This window comes from Echinops telfairi, unplaced genomic scaffold (genome assembly GCF_000313985.2).
Source record: "Echinops telfairi isolate 266 unplaced genomic scaffold, ASM31398v2 ScPeMD7_70;HRSCAF=299, whole genome shotgun sequence".
NCBI lineage: Eukaryota > Metazoa > Chordata > Mammalia > Afrosoricida > Tenrecidae > Echinops > Echinops telfairi.
In genome coordinates, this window is record NW_022103968.1 from 419,940 (window position 1) to 436,375 (window position 16,436).

The 16,436-nt window shown below is 61.5% G+C and overlaps 1 protein-coding gene across 1 annotated transcript in view; it reads left to right on the plus strand.

The window, feature by feature from the left end:
• Positions 1–12,370, plus strand: part of ADAM8 (ADAM metallopeptidase domain 8) — a 12,631-nt gene extending 261 nt beyond the window's left edge. Inside the window, exons 2-24 of the mRNA XM_045291631.1 lie at positions 576–679; positions 1,568–1,644; positions 1,777–1,855; positions 1,949–2,025; positions 2,181–2,361; positions 2,487–2,549; positions 2,632–2,700; positions 2,898–3,064; positions 3,259–3,343; positions 3,557–3,705; positions 3,790–3,967; positions 4,285–4,374; positions 4,487–4,676; positions 4,751–4,820; positions 5,013–5,175; positions 5,289–5,366; positions 6,037–6,121; positions 6,756–6,864; positions 7,761–8,388; positions 8,681–8,746; positions 8,961–9,014; positions 10,844–10,989; positions 11,326–12,370. Of these exons, the coding sequence (XP_045147566.1) occupies positions 576–679; positions 1,568–1,644; positions 1,777–1,855; positions 1,949–2,025; positions 2,181–2,361; positions 2,487–2,549; positions 2,632–2,700; positions 2,898–3,064; positions 3,259–3,343; positions 3,557–3,705; positions 3,790–3,967; positions 4,285–4,374; positions 4,487–4,676; positions 4,751–4,820; positions 5,013–5,175; positions 5,289–5,366; positions 6,037–6,121; positions 6,756–6,864; positions 7,761–8,388; positions 8,681–8,746; positions 8,961–9,014; positions 10,844–10,989; positions 11,326–11,338 (2,921 nt within the window). The 3' untranslated portion in view covers positions 11,339–12,370. The remainder of the gene's footprint in view (positions 1–575; positions 680–1,567; positions 1,645–1,776; positions 1,856–1,948; positions 2,026–2,180; positions 2,362–2,486; positions 2,550–2,631; positions 2,701–2,897; positions 3,065–3,258; positions 3,344–3,556; positions 3,706–3,789; positions 3,968–4,284; positions 4,375–4,486; positions 4,677–4,750; positions 4,821–5,012; positions 5,176–5,288; positions 5,367–6,036; positions 6,122–6,755; positions 6,865–7,760; positions 8,389–8,680; positions 8,747–8,960; positions 9,015–10,843; positions 10,990–11,325) is intronic.
• Positions 12,371–16,436: the final 4,066 nt, after the last annotated feature.

Genomic DNA, 16,436 nt, shown 5'->3' on the forward strand with positions numbered 1-16,436 from the left:
CCGGGACCCAAGGGGCCCGCAGAGTAGTGGAAACAGACGAATCGTGCCTTGGAACCAGGGGACACTTGGGGGTCTTGGTCTCCAGGCAGGGAGGACCAGCCACCGCTTACACTCCCTTTGGGCCCCTCCAGGTGGGGCTTTGTGATGCCCCAACCCCAGACTGGTGGAGGCAAGGGGGTGGTTCGATGAGGGCGCGAAAGGGGGCCCTTCCTAGTGACCTTTATCTAACCTTTAGGGTTACCCCCCCAGCAGTGTCTCTGAAACCCTCCCTCCCTGTACCCTGCCTTCCTCTCAGTGGGCGATGTCTTACCAAGATCTCCGATCTGTAGCTGGACTTGGGTTCCAGCTACAGGACAGACTGAGGTGGATGATGTTGGCAAACCTAAATACCTCCTCCCCCTGGCCTGTGGTCAGAGTCATTGGGGATGCACACAGTAGGGGGAAGGTTGGCGACACCTGAGCTGCTGGCCTCTGAGCTACCCATCCATGGTGGTGGGGCATGGGGTGAGGTGGGCAGTGTCCAAGGACAGGAGAGCCCATGTCTCACCTATTCCCACCCACCCCCACCTCCACAGTGATGGTCTCGGGTCCCTCCCTGCCTCATGTGGAGCAGTTTCAGGTAGTGTGGTCCCAGCGCCTGGCAACCCCCCGAGCCCGCCGGGCCCTGCCCTCCCACTGGGTAAGTCTTGGGTGGGCGCCATACAGCCAGGACCTCCTTGGTCTCCAGGCCTGGTGTCCCTGTGGGTAGAGGAGCTCTGGGTGACCTTAGCCTTGCCAGCCGGCCTGGAGGGCCTATCTTTGCTGTTGGGTGTGGCCTCCCCTTCCTTCCTCCTGAGGGCAGAGCTTGGCCACCTATGGGGCCTGAGTATCTGCCCTGAGGCTGTGGGCGCCTGTGGAGAAGCTCTCTTGGTGGCTGGTGGCAAGGTCAGCCCGCAGGCAGGGACAGGTAGGCTCAGATGCCACACCCATGTTTCATTTGCCACTGCTGGTCTACCAAATTCTTCTAACAGCTGTGGACAGCTCACCCGGCCGCTGTGAGTCAGCCTTGACGCACCTTCCTTGGGGAGGTGGGGCTGGGCGGGGATCCCCGGGTGAGCTGGGGAACCAAGAGCAAACGGTAGTGTGTCTCTGCTCGTTTGGGGAACCAAGAATGCCTGGTGGGGTGCTCTGGGGATGGTTCCTAAATCTGGAGTGAGTGTGTGTATACACATGTATGTATGTGGACTGTGTGATGTGTGTAGGTGTATGGACATGGATCATTTAAGTGTGTGTACATGTATGGACGTGGACTGTGTGTGCAGGGCACCCATGGGATGGTGGGCAAGTCCATCCTAACTGTGGGCCCTGGGAAAGACGGGTGCTTCTGGGAAGGGGGTGACAGATACTGACTGGCTGTGCAGTGGATAAATAGGTAAACTGAGGCCTGCTGATTGGAGCTCTACCTTCTCTGTCCAAGGAGGTTCAGCCCCACATGACCCCTGGCTGCAGGCTGTATTGCTCCCCATGGGGCAGCCCCTCAGAGGTCAGAGGCCTCCAGGCAGGCAGTTGACCAGGTCTCTGTTCCCAGAGTCCCTACCCTGAGAGCGTGAGCTACCTCCTTGGAGGTGGAGGACACAACTTCACCCTGCACCTACGGAAAAACAGGTGAGCATGCTGGCTGCACCCACCTGGAGAGCCCTAGCCCACAGCCTCCTGGACCCTGCCCCCAGCCTCCCATCACGGAGGGCCTTGGCCAAGGGCAGCAGGCAGTCCAGGACCTCCCAATGGCTCTTCCAGAGAACTGCTGAGTGCCAGGTACACAGAGACATACACCGCTGCCAATGGTTCCGAGGTGGTGGAACACCTAGGAAGGCAGGTATGGCCTGGGCATCGCCCTGAGGTGGGGCAGGGGAGGGGGAGGAGCAGGGACTGGCCAAGACACAGCCACTCTCCGCCCTGCGCATGGCAGGACCATTGCCTCTACCAGGGACATGTGGAAGGCCACCAGAGCTCTGTCGCCAGCATCAGCACCTGTGAGGGCCTCAGGTGAGTGCCTGCCCTTGCCCTCCACATCTGCAGAGAGAGAATGAGGCAGAGGCGAGGGGCAGATACCTGGAGTCACTGGTCCAGGGACCCCCCCCTCCACTCCCCCATCCCAGTAGGGAGGTTCACCGAATCTGCATCGGTGCCCCCACCCCCAGGGGCTTTTTCCGAGCCAGCAGGGCAGTGCACCTGATTGAGCCCCTGGACGGGGTAGAGGAGGGCCAGCACGCTCTCTACCAGTGGCAGCACCTGAAGGATAAGCTGGGCACCTGCGGTGTCAGCAACGCCAAGCTGGAGCGCATCCTGGGCCCGAGGATCGCCGCAGCCTACCGACCCCGGGTGGGCGCTCCCCCCCCCACCCCAAGCCCTGGTGCCCTGGCCTGGGATGGGGCAGCTTCAGAAGGTGGGAGCAAGCTGAGGTGGGCACAGTGACTGTGAGGCTCACTGCTCTTGGTCCCTTGCAGAATCGGCCACCGTCCTCAAAGCCCCGCCATGTGGAGATGTACGTGGTCACCGACAGCCTGGAGGTAAGGGTAGGGGCCAGGGGATAGGGCTGGGGCAGTGGCCCAGGCAGTGGCTTCTCTGGTCTGAGGGGTCTCTCTGCTCCAGTCCCAGCTGTACCCGGACCAGCAGGTCCTGCGTCGGCGGGTGATGGAGGTGGTGAACCACGTGGACAAGGTGGGCCTGCCCGCTATGTTCAAGCCACACACCCCAGGGGCCATCCTGGGGAAACCAGTGTTTAGGGGGTGGGAGAAGCCCCTGGGAGCAAATGGGGGTAGGCGTGAGACTGTGGGCTCTGGCCCTGCTGGTTGGCACACCTGCAGACTCCCCCAGGACTCAGCAGTCCAACTGACAGCAGCCTTCCCCTCCCACAGCTGTACCAGCCACTCAACTTCCGTGTGGGCCTGGTGGGCCTGCAGATGTGGAGCAGTGACAAGATCTTGGTCAGCTCCAATCCCCAGGTCACGCTCGATAACTTCCAGGCGTGGCGGACCAATCACCTGGTGTCACTGCACACCCACGACAATGCACAGCTCATCACGTGAGGGGCCGTGAAGGCTGGACCCCAGACTGCAGGGACGGGCTGGGCTGGGAAGAAGCATGACAGGGACGAGGGAGACAGTGCAGGACTGGGGAGGGGCTTGGCGTGCAATTGGTTTGGGGAGCTGGGATGCAGCAGAAAGCGGTGTCGGTGGCTGAGGGGAGCCCCACTCATTTGGACGTGGATTGTTCCAGGGGAATCGACTTCGATGGCATCACACTGGGCCTGGCCAATGTAGCTTCCATGTGTACCCGGACGCTGTCAGCCGGCGTGAACCAAGTCAGCAGGGAGACCCCGGCCTGGGCGGGAGTGGGATGGCCAGGTTTGAAACCAGCCCAGGGGACAGGCTCTCTTGCAGGGCTGCGTCCCTGTCTGGTGAAAGGCATTGTAGGAGCAGGGGGGGCTGAGGACTGGAGTTCTGTCTGAGCCGAGGGTCATAGGAGTAGGGGCTGGGTAGGCCCCCAGGCGGCGAGTGAGCTCAGTGCCCCCCAGGACCATAACAAAAGCCCCCTTGGGGTGGCGTCCACCATCGCCCACGAGATGGGACACAACCTGGCCATGGACCATGATGACAACGTCGATAACTGCTACTGCCCAGTGCCGCGGGTGGACGGCGGCTGTGTGATGGCAGCCAGCCTCGGGTGAGTCCTACTGGCACGCAGACTGGGAGGCATGCTGGCCAGTCCCTACCTGACGCCGACTCCTCCCACCCCACCCCCATTCAGCCAGAAGTTCCCCACACTGTTCAGCGAGTGCAGCCGCATGGCCCTGCAGTCCTTTGTGGAGACGCCCCAAACGGCCTGTGTGCTAGGCGAACTGGACACCAGCCGTCTGGTCAGCGACCCTGTTTGCGGAAACAAGCTTCTGGAGCGTGGGGAGCAGTGTGACTGCGGCTCGCCCCAGGTTGGCCTGCAGACCCCACCTGCTGCTGTGTGGAGCAGAGGGGGGCCAGGGACCCCTGGGGAGGTCTCCTGGGGGAGGGGGTCTTGAGGAAAGCATCTTAGGAGAGGGGTCACCGGTGGGACTGAGCATAGGACAAATGGCCCTGGGGAAGGGGATCATGGGGACCAGCCCTTGGGGCAGGGGCTGAGCAGAGGCAGGCTGGCCTTAGAAGAAGGTGTCAGACACCCTCGGGTGTAGGCCCCAGACACCTTAGCCTGCAGGCCCTGGACAGGCCCTGAGGGGCTTCTGTGGATGATCCCCCTACCTTCCCCTCGCAGGAGTGCCAGAACCGCTGTTGTAACGCCACAACCTGCCTGATCGCTAAGGGGGCCAAGTGTGCCCGCGGCGCCTGCTGTGACCAGTGCAAGGTGAGCTGGGGCTCTGCACCTCGGGCCCCACCCACAGCCGAGGCCCAGCCTCAGGGACTGGCAGTGGCAACACGGTGAGCTGCTGGGCTCAGGCTCTACTTGGGCCCGGCAGGTGAAACCAGCCGGGGTGTTGTGCCGCTCTGCCAAGGACACCTGTGACCTGGCAGAGCACTGTGACGGGCAGCGACCCGAGTGCCCTGAGGACGACTTCCAGGAGAACGGCAGCCCCTGCCCCGGAGGCTACTGCTACAATGGGCTCTGCCCGACGCTCCGCTCGGCTTGCAGCCAACTGTGGGGAACAGGTGAGGCAAGGGGGTGGCCACAGCCCCCACTGGTGCACCTGGCCCTGCTCCACTCACCTGCCCTGCCCCTGCAGGTGCCCAGGAAGCTGCGGATGTCTGCTTCACCTTCGAAGTCTCAATCAACTGCCAGGCCCTTCCCGGCCAGTGAGTGTCCACCCATGACTCATGTGCAGTGTGTGTGTGTGTGTGTGTGTGTGTGTGTGTGTGTCCCGCCAGCCCCCACATGGGTGGGCAGGGAGACACTTGGCGGGGGTAGGAGGATGGATAACCAAGGGCCCTGCCCCTCCTGCTATGGCCCTGTCCCGCTGAGCAGGGCCCACACCCCTGTGTACACAGGGCCAAACGCTGTGGAGTCCTGTTCTGTAGAGGTGGCCAGAAGCCCACGGTGCGGACCTCCTGCATCCTGAGTCCCTCTTCTGGCCCCTGCCAGGCACTCCTCATGGAGGACCACAAGGCCTACGAGACGGTGCCTGTGGGCACCAAGTGTGGTCAGGGCAAGGTGAGTGCAGGGCCTACCACTCCAGGGGCCGGCTCAGTGCTTCAAGGGCCTGGGACCAGCGCTGAGCCTTGGCCCCCGGCGCGGCACCAGCCTGAGGTCACCCACCCCTCCAGGTCTGCTGGAAAGGAAGCTGCCAGGACCTCCAGGTGTACAGGGCGGAAAACTGCTCTGCCAAGTGCAATGGCCACGGGGTACGTGGGAGCCCAGGACACAGTGGGGTGGACAGAGGGTAGAGGCCAGCCTCAGGCACAAGGGGCAAGTGCTTGGTCCTAGGCTTGGCACCTTGGCCCTCACACCTGAAAATAGCCCAGCGCCGCCCACCACTGCTCAGTTTTGAATGTTCCCACCGCAGCCCAGGCAGCCACACACAGCGCGCGCACACACTACACACATGCACAGAGCATGTGCACATGCAGACATGCCATGCCCCTGCCTGGGCACAGACACTACACATGCACACACATGGTCACACACTGCCCTTGCCTACACCACACATGCGTATACCATGCATGCACCTCCATATACATGGGCACTGGCATGGGCCACATGCATGTACTCACGGGAGGCCCCTTTTCAGCCCACCCCGCCACCCTGCTCATTCCCCAGTGTACATCCCCCCTCAGTGCCTGCCTGGGCGAGCTGCCCTCCACCTTGGGCAGGCAGAGCTGTTGGTGGGGGGTAGGGTGGGTGAGTCTGCGGGCCAGAGACCCTCTTTGAGGTGTGGGGTACTCGGTCCCCGAGGATGAGCAAGAGCTTGTCTGGGGGAGAGGCTTAGGTCTGCAGGTGGGGGCAGTGCTGAGGGCACTGATACCCTGGGGCCCCCCAGGGCTTGTGCTGCCCACCGAGCCTCTGTCACTCCAGGTATGCAACCACAAGAACAAGTGTCATTGCCAACCAGGCTGGGTGCCCCCCAAATGCATGAAGCCCAAGTCTGGCGTGCACACAGGTAAGGCCTGGGGGCCCCACGGCATGGGGACTTGCCTGGGCTCTGCCTGACCACTGGCAGCCGGGGAACAGGGCTTGGGTGCTATTAGAGATAGGCTCTATGGCCCCCACAGTGTTCCTGCCCCAAGCTCCCGGGAGAGGCAAGAATCACAAACCCTGCTTCAGCCCCATGTGGTGGGCATGTGTGGGAGAGGCCAGGGTGGGTGTGCTGGGTCAGACCAGGGCTCCTAGTGCAGCCCTCTGTGTGTCCCCGCCCCCTGCCCGTACAGCCCACCTCATGACTGTCTTCCTTCCCAGTGGTCACCCCCAGCGCCTCCAAGGGCTCTTCTAGACGTATCCGCACCACCAGGGGCCTGGGGCCTGCTACCAGGGGAGCACTGGTGTAACAATAGCCATGTCTGCTATTGGTGGGGTCCAGGGCAGGGCCCAGCCGGGGTGCTGCTGCCAGCTCCCAGGAGGCAGTCTCAGCAGCAGGCTGTCTTGGGGGTCAGCACCGAGCTCAGAGGGACTCAGGCAGGTGGGGTCTGTGTGATGGCTGAGCCATGGGACTAGGCCCAGGGCCTTGGGGAGGAGCTGCTTCCCAAGAGCCCCCCTGGTGCCACAGCTCATTTGACGCCAGTCCATTGTGTCCCCAGCAGTGTCTGCATCTGGGGGCCTGTCCTCGGGGGCCGTGGTGGGCATGGTGATACTGTTGCTGGCCTTGCTCCTGCTGGGAGCAGCCTTTGTCTACTACCTCATGCACAAGTAAGCACCCTTACACTGCGTGGGTGTGCCTGTGTGTGTGTGTGTGTGTGCACGCCTATGTGCGCATGTATGTGTGTGCGTGTGTGGACATGTAGGGTATCAGTGTGCTGCATCTGTGGACATGTGTGTGTAGATGTGTGGTCAACAGCGTGTGTGGACATGGGCATCATGGTTGGCACTGCCATGGAGCAGAAGGCTGCCCTCTCTGGACTGCTTGTGTCTGCCCCTCTGTGGCACGACGCCCAGGCCCACGGCCCCTCTGGCCCCAGAGGACAGGCCTTGCCCTCGTTCCTAGAAGTGGCTTGAACTGGGTACCAGGAGCCAGGTGCTCTAAGAGCAGAGGCCAGCAGCAGGGAGTGGAGATGCACTGTTGGCACACGGGCAGAACCCTGCCTCTGGCAGCTGTGTGCCCTCTGCTGTCACATGGCTGCTATTCCCAGGTGACCTCATCTGCCTGCGGTGAGGGTTGGACTGCCCAGCTGTGGAGTGTCCTCCTGATGGTCTAACTGCCCACATCGGCAGAGACTCAGTCCCAACAAGTCACAGCCGCCACATGGCTAAGGGTGGGCTTTCCTGCATCTTGCTGGGAGGCAGGTGAAGCCCCACGCCCACCACATGAAACAAGCACCGTTCCCACATGTCCCTGAGGTGCTGGCATGTGGGCTTACATCGGCACATGCCTGGTCCCAGTCCGTGTCCCCGTGAGGGCATGCCTGACCCTAGTCCATGTGTCCGTGAGGGGTGCTAGGCTGCCCTAACCCGCCCCCTGCATCTCCCAGGTCCCCCTGGCGAGAGTGCCTGAGGAATGACCTTCACTCCCTGCCCCTTGTCCCTTGTGGTGCAGCCTGGGCCACAGAGGCAAGGATCCCACTGACCTCACTGTGGTCTTTCCGCAGGAACGCAGCCCCCAAGGCCCCCCTGGCACACTCGAATCCTGGCTTCCACCAGGGTGGCAGGATCGCAGCCTCCAAGGCCCCCGTGGGGCACGTCAACACCAACTTACACCAGGGCAGTGGCGGGACTGCAGCCCCCAAGGCCCCGGTGGGGCACGTGAACACCGGCTTCCACCAGGGCAGTGGCGGGACTGCAGCCCCCAAGGCCCCCACGGGGCACGTCAACACCAGTTTACACCAGGGCAGTGGCGGCGGCGGCGGCAGCGGCAGCAGGAGCGCGGCCCCCAAGGTCCCCATGGGGTACCTGAATACCAGCTTACACCAGGGCGGTGGCAGCGGCGGCGGCAGCGGCAGCAGGAGCGCGGCCCCCAAGGTCCCCATGGGGTACCTGAATACCAGCTTACACCAGGGCGGTGGCAGCGGCGGCGGCAGCGGCAGCAGGAGCGCGGCCCCCAAGGTCCCCATGGGGTACCTGAATACCAGCTTACACCAGGGCGGTGGCGGCGGCAACAGCGATGGGGCTGTGCTAGGGAAGAAGCAGGGGGCTGAGGGCCCCGCAAAGGGGGCCTCCACCCCCCAGGCCTCCAGAGCCTCAGCTCCCACGGGAACCCCTAAGCAGCCACCCCCACTTGTAAGTACCATGCCCCCAGGGAGCCCAGGAGAGGTCACAGGGTCCAACCCCCAAGGTTCTACACATGTGCTCCCCTTCCCTAGGAAGCCTTGAAGGCCGAGGCAGACCCCCCACAGTGTGCACACATGGCTGGTTCTCCTCCCCTGTGTAGGGGAACAGGGACCTCACAACTGAGTGCTGGGCCTTAGGGAGTATGGGGGAGGGCACCATCCCCCAGGTCTCCCCCCCCCACCCCTGCTGTCCAGGGGTCCCAGCTCTGAAAGGTGCATTCATGGTCCCCCCTTCCCTTCAGCCCTCTGCTGCTGCATCTAGCCAGCCCTTCCCGGTCCCCGTGTGCTCCGGGTCAGAACCAGAGCAGGTGAGTGGGGCAGGAAGGTGGGACTGGGGGCAGCCAGGGGGACTGCCCATCCCCGGGGGTAGGGTTTAGAGCTGGGTATGGCCCTTGTGGAAGACTACTACTTCAGGGACCTCGACGACAGCCCTGCAGCCACATGGAGGCTGCTGGGAGGGTCTGGCTGGGGGCCAAGGAGGGGCATGGGCGCCTCGAGGGGTGTGACCCTGCTCTCTCTCAGCAGCTCAGGCCCGACCCTCCTGTCAAGCCCCTTGCAAAGCAGAAGCCCAGGCAGGTAAGAGGCTTCTGGGACACACACACACCACGCACACTAGGTAGACACCTGGGGCAGGGGCTGGGCCCCAAAGGCCTGGAAGCCCAGCCTAATGCCCCTTTGGGTTGTAGGGCTTTGGGGGTTCAGAGAAGATCTCCCTCAAATGTGAATCACAGAAGCCTTGACCAGGTTTGACTTCATCAGGAGACCCCCTCCCCAGCACTTCCCCCGGAAGCCAGGGCACCAGCCCCTACTCCTCCCCATGGGCTAACCCCTTGCTAATCCCCAGAGACAGGGCAGAATGGACACCACTGGCCAGCCCCACTTCCCAGTCCTTAGGCCCCGTGTCCCAGACAATGCTGTGGCCCAGCCTGGCCTGCAGGAGATGCCTCCAATGGGTGGGCGGCTCTCTGGGCGGGGTGTGGATAGTGGGCTGGCCCCTCTGGGCCCCCAGCCTGGCTCCTTCCTACACTGGGGCTGTAGGAAGAGCCTGGGCTTTCTCCTGCAGGGCCTGGCCCGGCTTCCAGCTGCCTGCGCCTGGGCCCAGCTGGTGGTTCTGACAGCCTCCTCTGGCTGTCCTCACTGCGTCACTGGGGTGGGTATAGGGACCCAGGGGAGCAGCCTGGGAGGGGAGTGGGTGGAATTGCCGTTTACTGGGGGGCTCTGGGAGACCACCCAAAGCAGGGCCTTAGCATTCATCTGCTTTCCCTAAGTTTGTGGAGCATCTACTGGGCCACACTGCTGCCATCTCAGAAATGCACTTAGCCGGCCTTTCCATACCCCAGCACCAGCATTTCCCATCACCAAGGCGTTAGCGCTGGTCAGGCCACAGAACCGACCCCGCCAGGAGCTCCTCAGGTGTCCTCTGGTCCAGGACCCCATGCTGAACCCTCGCCTCCCTGGTCTACCCCAGTCTGGCAGCCCTCAACCCCCTCTTGTCTGCACAGCGATGTTGGTCCCCATCCAGTCGGTCGCCAACCCAGGCTGAGTGTGAGTCAGGGAGGGAAGCGCTGCCCAGCGCCATGCAGTCCCATGGTGAACTGCAGGTCTGGCTGTGCAGTGCACAGGATTCTTGCTGGCTGCCAATTGGAGGTAGATCTCCAGGCCTTTCTTCCTGCTCCCTCTCAGGCTGGAAGCTGAACCATTCTCTGCTTCACGGCAACCCAGAAGCTTATGACAGATAGGCCGTGGCTGGGAGGCACATGGGGAAGGCGGGGATCCCCCATGTCCCCTGGCCCCCCAGCTTGGGTTGGACTGAACCAATACCTCTTGGCTGGCAGAGCACCGGCGTGCTGTGGTGTGGCTGATGCTGTCTGTGACCACACCTGCTGGCCTTGTGACTAAGTGGTGACTTGGGGGAAACTCAGAGACAGACCCTGACCAGGCTCCCCAGGGCACCTGCTTACTAGTGGTCTTCCTCTGCACTTTCCTTTGGGAGCTCTAGACTCACGTGAAGTGTTGGAGTGGTCATAGGACTGGCTTTGACAGGCAGAGGGCTCAGACGGGTGTGGTTGAAGGGTGGCAAATCAGACAAGGGTCAGTGGGGGGCATGGGGACTGTGGACCATGCAGATGGGGCCTTGCCCTCATCCTGGATGCCAGCTCTCTGGCCCAGGGGCTTGTTAGTCATCACGGGCTTTTGCGTTTCCCAAGGCCCACATTCTGGCCTTGGGTCTGGTGGAGAGCCGAATGAGAGTGAGGTTGAAGCAGGTTGGGGCCAGATGGCCCAGGAATGGCTGGTTCTACCCAGTGTGGCTTCTCAGTGGTGAGCTTTCACTCCTGGGAAGGTGTGGTGTCCAGGTAAGGGCAGGGGAGGCAGCCTCTGTCCTTACTGTGTCTGCCTCTTTGCAGGTCAGCAGACCACCTGTTGCACCACCCACACCACCTGCCAAGCCTGGTGCTGGAGGCTCTGCTCCCTCCCGGCCTGACAGGCCTGCTGCTGTGCCTGCTGCTCCACCCACCAAGCCTGGTCCTGGAAAGCCCCAGCCCCCAGCCAGGTGAAGCCCTACCCCAGGGCTAGTGAGCTGCTGCTCCTCTGGGAAGGCAGGGGCTTCCCCCTCTTGAGTTGTCAGCTGGCCCTCTGTGAAGGGTATATTGTAACTTCTGCCATTCACCCCATCCGAGGACAAATCTGGGGTCTCCTGGTCACTGGCAGCATCTCCCCTGACACATGTAGAGAGTCTGCCGTGTGTGTGTGTGTGTGTGTGTGTGTGTGTGTGTGTGTGTGTGTGTGTGTGTTGTGCTCACATCAGTGCGGGAGAGTCTAAGGACGGGAAGCTGTGCCCTTCTTAGCAGATGGTTGTAACAGTGGGTCTCTTTTCCCCCCCTCCCAGGAGGCTGGCATAAAATTTGCCCTCCAGCCCCTTGTCCAGAGGAGGTGAGCAGGGCCAGGAGCCTCTGAAGTGCTGTGCAGTGGGGGCCCTGCAAACCTGCCTGGAAGCTGCCTGCCATCCCCATGGAAAGACTGTGGGCCGTGTCTCTGGCAGGCCCCAGCCCCAGCCCCAGCCCTGGCCAGGCTGCAGCTCTGCGCGGGTGGGCACCTGGCTGGAGGCTATGGCTCGTGGCTAGGGACACTAGTAGCATGGCCACACCGAGAGAGGCTCTCAGCTGGGACTTGGTTGGGCCTTAAGATCTTGTCCTTGAACTCAGAACACATTCACCCAAGAGGCCAGGCCAGCCCCTCCTGGCCAGTCCCTCTTCCCCAGAGCCAAGCATGTCTAGGTGGGAATGAGCCATCTTCTGTGGTTTGCGGTGGTGGGATGTTAGGACAGCCTTCCTCAGAGACTTGGGATCTGGTCCCCTCCAGCCCTCTCCACACCTGCCCTCAGGCTTCTTACCCTCCTGGCAGCTCAGACACCCTCTTCTTTAAGCTGGAAAGCCCCTGAGGCCCCCACCCATGCCCCCAGCTGTTCACACTGTACCCCATCAGCAGTGGTCTCCTAGTTAGGATGCTGCTCCAGCGCCTGCCCTGAGGGTCTTCCTTCTTAAGAGCTGGGTCATGAGCTCTGCATCTCCACGTACCTGAGCCCCTTCTCCCTGATTGGGGCAGGAAAGCACCAGGGCCTCTGCTTTCTCTCTCGCTCTCTCTCTTTCAGCCTAGGAGTCTCCACTTTTATCCAAAGGGCCATGTTGGGAAGCAACTGTCTCTGCAGGTTCTTCTCAGGTGCATGATGGTCAGCAGGACTGAGACCTTATTTTATACTTTCATAATGACAAAGCTGTATATTTATGATTAAATTATCGACCATATTCTAAATGTTGGGAGATTGTGATTGGAGCATTGGGGAAGGGTGCATGGCACACATTATAGAGTTCCCAGGCTTTTATACTATTTAAGGATCCAATGCTTCTTAAAATAAAATGTATGCTTTAACTAGATAGTGCCAAACTGTCTTCCTTTCCCTTGGGGTTTAATTGCAATCCTGCCCCACACCAAATTAAACAACCCCAATGTAGATGCAGAGGCCATGTGAGGGTAGGTTGACTAGAGGAATAAACCCAGTGACACCCATCTATGTGTAAGTTTTCGATCAAGAAGTAATTGTATATCAAGAGAACAGCTCCGCCCAGTCCAACTCAAGTCTGTAGGTCTGATACTAGTCCATAAGTCCCTCTTCAGACTCACAGAACTACATGCGGTGATGCAGAATGCAGGAACATCACAGGCTGGTGCGTGTAAAGGCCTGTGGATCCAATGGTGTTGGATTCATCTCCAGGGCTCTGACAGCCATCATGGTCAGCAAGGCCAAGAGAAAGGAGGAGGTTCGCAGGACCCTGCTTATTGAGAAGGCAACACCCACAAGGAGGCACCTGATAATCAGGCCTGGCCTGATAAACGGCTAGATTCCACCCCCACATACACATATCTTCCAAGTTGACATGAAATTATGGAGCTACCACAGGCAGAACTACCAAGAAGCCCAAAAGAACTGCATCAGGGTATGTATGGAAGAATCCACTAGATGAAACCCCACCTCTGGAGGTCAGAGCCTTGATGTATAAGGGAGGGCCCCAAGGGGTCAGCTACTTTCTGCCTTTGGGCTGCACAGAAAAGCCAGTATTTGGACTTGAGTGTCCCCAGGGAACCTGCCAGGGCATCGCTTCTGACTGCAGATGTCTTACCATAGCATATAGACTTCCCCGAACACGGATGCCCCACCCCTTCCTAGCCAGTCTCTGGGCAAAGACCAGCACAGGCACCCGTCTCCCTGCAGCGCACCCAATAAGGAGCCCAGGCACCGCCCCTCCCGGCCCATCTCCCCCCACCACCCCAGTCCGCAACTCAGCCCCCATGCTCTCTGCTGCTGGCTCGAGCCCTTCAGCCATCCCAGAGATGTCGCTTTGCATCCTCCACGGCCTCTGCCTGGCTGGACAGTCTCCCGCTCAGCCGCCTCAAGCGACACCTGGCCTGGGACTTCAGCGACGGCGGTGAGGGAGCGTCTGGCAAGGAGCGGGGGACCGTGTGGACTGGTCACTGGTCACGGGCAGCAGAGGCATGGGGTTGACCGCCCAGGCGGGCTGTAGGCCAGCTCCATTGGGTGGGAGGAGGTGACCAGGGCCGGAGGCGTGGGGGTGGGGAGGAGGCGGGAGTTGCATGGAGGGGGCAGGGGCTAAGGTGTTCCCATAAGGAGGAGACTTGGCTGTGAGAAGGGTGAGGGACACTCCTGGGCTGTCTGAAGCTGGCCCCCAGTGTGAGGCGGTGTGGACCCGTGGGGAGGCCAAGGGGGTCCTGGCCGTGTGCAGGAGGCTGAGGGCACAGGGGGGGAGGGTGGCTGCACGTCAGGGAGGTGGTCTTTCCCCAAGTCCAGACCCGGGCTACTTTCTGTCTGTTTCTGGTACCTTCCTTGTCCATCGTCCCGGCCCCTCTCGCGGTGAAGGCCGGCAAAAGTCTTTCCTCAGTGAGAGCTCAGAGTGATTAGCCAGCCGTCCACCTCCAGTCCAGGCGGCTGTCGGAAGCATGTGGGAGAGGGCAGCTCCTGGGACCCCAGGCCCCCACAGGCCCCACCCCGGTCCACCCTGGTCTTCCCATTCTCCAGGCACAAGGGACCAGCACACCTGTCCGCAAGCTTGTCCTCCAATTCCTCTTCCAGCCCTCATTGCCTCAGGAGGCCCTGGGAAGCCACACAGGTGTAGAACAAGGAGCCAATGCTCAGGTTACAGGCCCCCTCACCTGCACCTCTTCCCCTCGCGCCCTCCCACCTTTGGCCCTAGTGATGCTGGCCGAGATTGTGAAGCACTTCCGCCCTCAGCTTGTGGACCTGCACAACTACATCCCAGCCTGCAACACAGACCAGAAGCTCACCAACTGGAACACGCTGAACAGGCCCGCCCCGCCCCGCCCCTCCTCTCTGCCCTCCGCAGAGCCTCACCCTCAACCAGGGGCTGTGGGTACCAGCTGCACGCTCTGCTCATGTGCCCAGCCTATGTGACTACCCTGGGTGCCCCATGGGAGCCTGCAGGCCTGTGAGGCCATGCCAGGACCTGGCTTCCACCCTTGGTAGTCTGGATGTGCAGGGCACCACTGGTGGGCTGCTGGGGGCAGGGATGGAGGTAAAGGAGGGGCATCTTGGAGGTGGAGCCAGCAGGAAGAGGGGTACCTGGATAGTTCTGCTCCAGGAATCAGGGTCAGGGCCAGATGAGCCCACAAGGAGTCCTGGTTGTGGCCACTTCCTAAGACTGGAGGACGTGGCCTTCACCTGGGCGTCCTGGGCTCCTTCACAGGAAGGTCTTCCCCAAGCTGGGACTCTGTGTCTCCGAGGCCGACATCCGCAATGTGGTGGCCAACACTCCTGGCATAGTGGAGCCAGTCCTGTGTGCGCTGAAGGCCAGGGTGGAACGGGGCACACTGGGCAGGAGCCCACCCTCTGAGGCTGTATGTACCAACTGGGCGTGACCACGAGGGGGGGGGGCGGGGCGGGCAGGCTAGCAGCGATCCCTGGCTGGTGGGTGACCCTCGCCTTTCACAGTCACTGCAGGATTCAGGACCCTACGGTCCCAGTGCCAACAGTCCGTGGGCAGAGATGACCAGCCCTCTGTGTGTCACAGGTATCCGGTGGGAGGGGCTAGCAGAGCCTCATCCCGTGAGGTGGGTGGGGCTCTGGCTTCCAAAGACTAGGCTCTGGCCCCACTGGGCTGGAATGCTATGAGTGGTGGGGGCCACACGGGCCCTGGTTAAGGTGACTCTGCCCAGGTGCAGGAAGTTGGGACCTATGACCTCTCTACGTGGAGGCTCTGAGCTGATGTGTCTGTCTGTCATGCAGGATCATCAAGGGGCCCAGAGCTGTGTGTGAGGAAGACCCATTGGAGTCAGCGGCCTCCAGAGACTGGCTGTGCTTGCGATGGGCCAGCCCTGCCTCACAGCCCCTCCCTCCTATCCCACTCCCCATCGCCCACTCCTCACCGCCCATTACAAGTAGCATCTGCCTTGCAGCTAGGACCCTGCTGGCCAGCCCTGGGAGCCCCCAGACCCCAAGGCCCAGCATGGGATGGAGGAGAAGGAGCAGGCACTGGCCATCTTGCAGGAGACAGTGAAAGTGGGGGGCCCTGCCTGCAGCCTGCCCCCGGCCTGGCAGGGGGCCATCCAGTATGTGAGCTGGCCACTGTCCAGGCCCAAGAAACCAGAGCTATCCATCTGAGGGGCAGTCAGGATTGAGCTGGGGAGAACGCATGTCCAGTCCGGTCACTAAAAGAATTGGATCACAGAATATTTCAAACGTACCAGAAGCACCCAGCTCCACTGCGTAGACCTTCCCTCCCTCCACCTCCCCTTGATGTTAACTAGGCTTCCCATTCCTCACCTCCACCCAGGCCAGGTTCTCTTTGCCCCCCTTGTAGGCCCCCCAGGACCCAGGACCCCACCTGTCATCAAGTGGTCCCTGGCCCCTCCCCTGGGGCAGCACATGGGCAGAGCCAGAGTCCAGTGGGGCTGGCAGGCATAGTCATGGCCCCTGGCCCCTAGCCCATGCTTGAACCCCAGTCATTGCTGGAAGGTGACATCATAGTGTGGCCTTAGCTCTGCTGAGGGCAGCGGGCAGCAAGTGAGCAGCAGAGCCTCCTGGCTCCCCAGTTACTGAGCACCACGTGCTGGCAGAAGGGTCAGAACACTCACTCGAGTTAGAGAAACAGAGGCAGGGGGAAGATGCTCAGCCTGGCCCTTGGCTGGTGACTCCGCTGCGTGTCATGCCATGGTCCCAGGAGATGCTACCAACAGTTTTTTTAATGGCGACAAAGTGTACTTCATATAAAACTGACCATATTAGCCTTTGTAAGTGCCCATGCCCCTGGCCTCAGTTACAGGGGCAATGTTGTCTGACACACCATGACCTGCGTCTACCGCTTGCAGCACCCCATAGGACACTACCCCTCCCCGCTCAGCGGTCACTCCCCCCGTCACCCTCTCCCACCCTGCAGCCAGCTGCTAAGTTTCTCCCCATAAGCCTGTGCC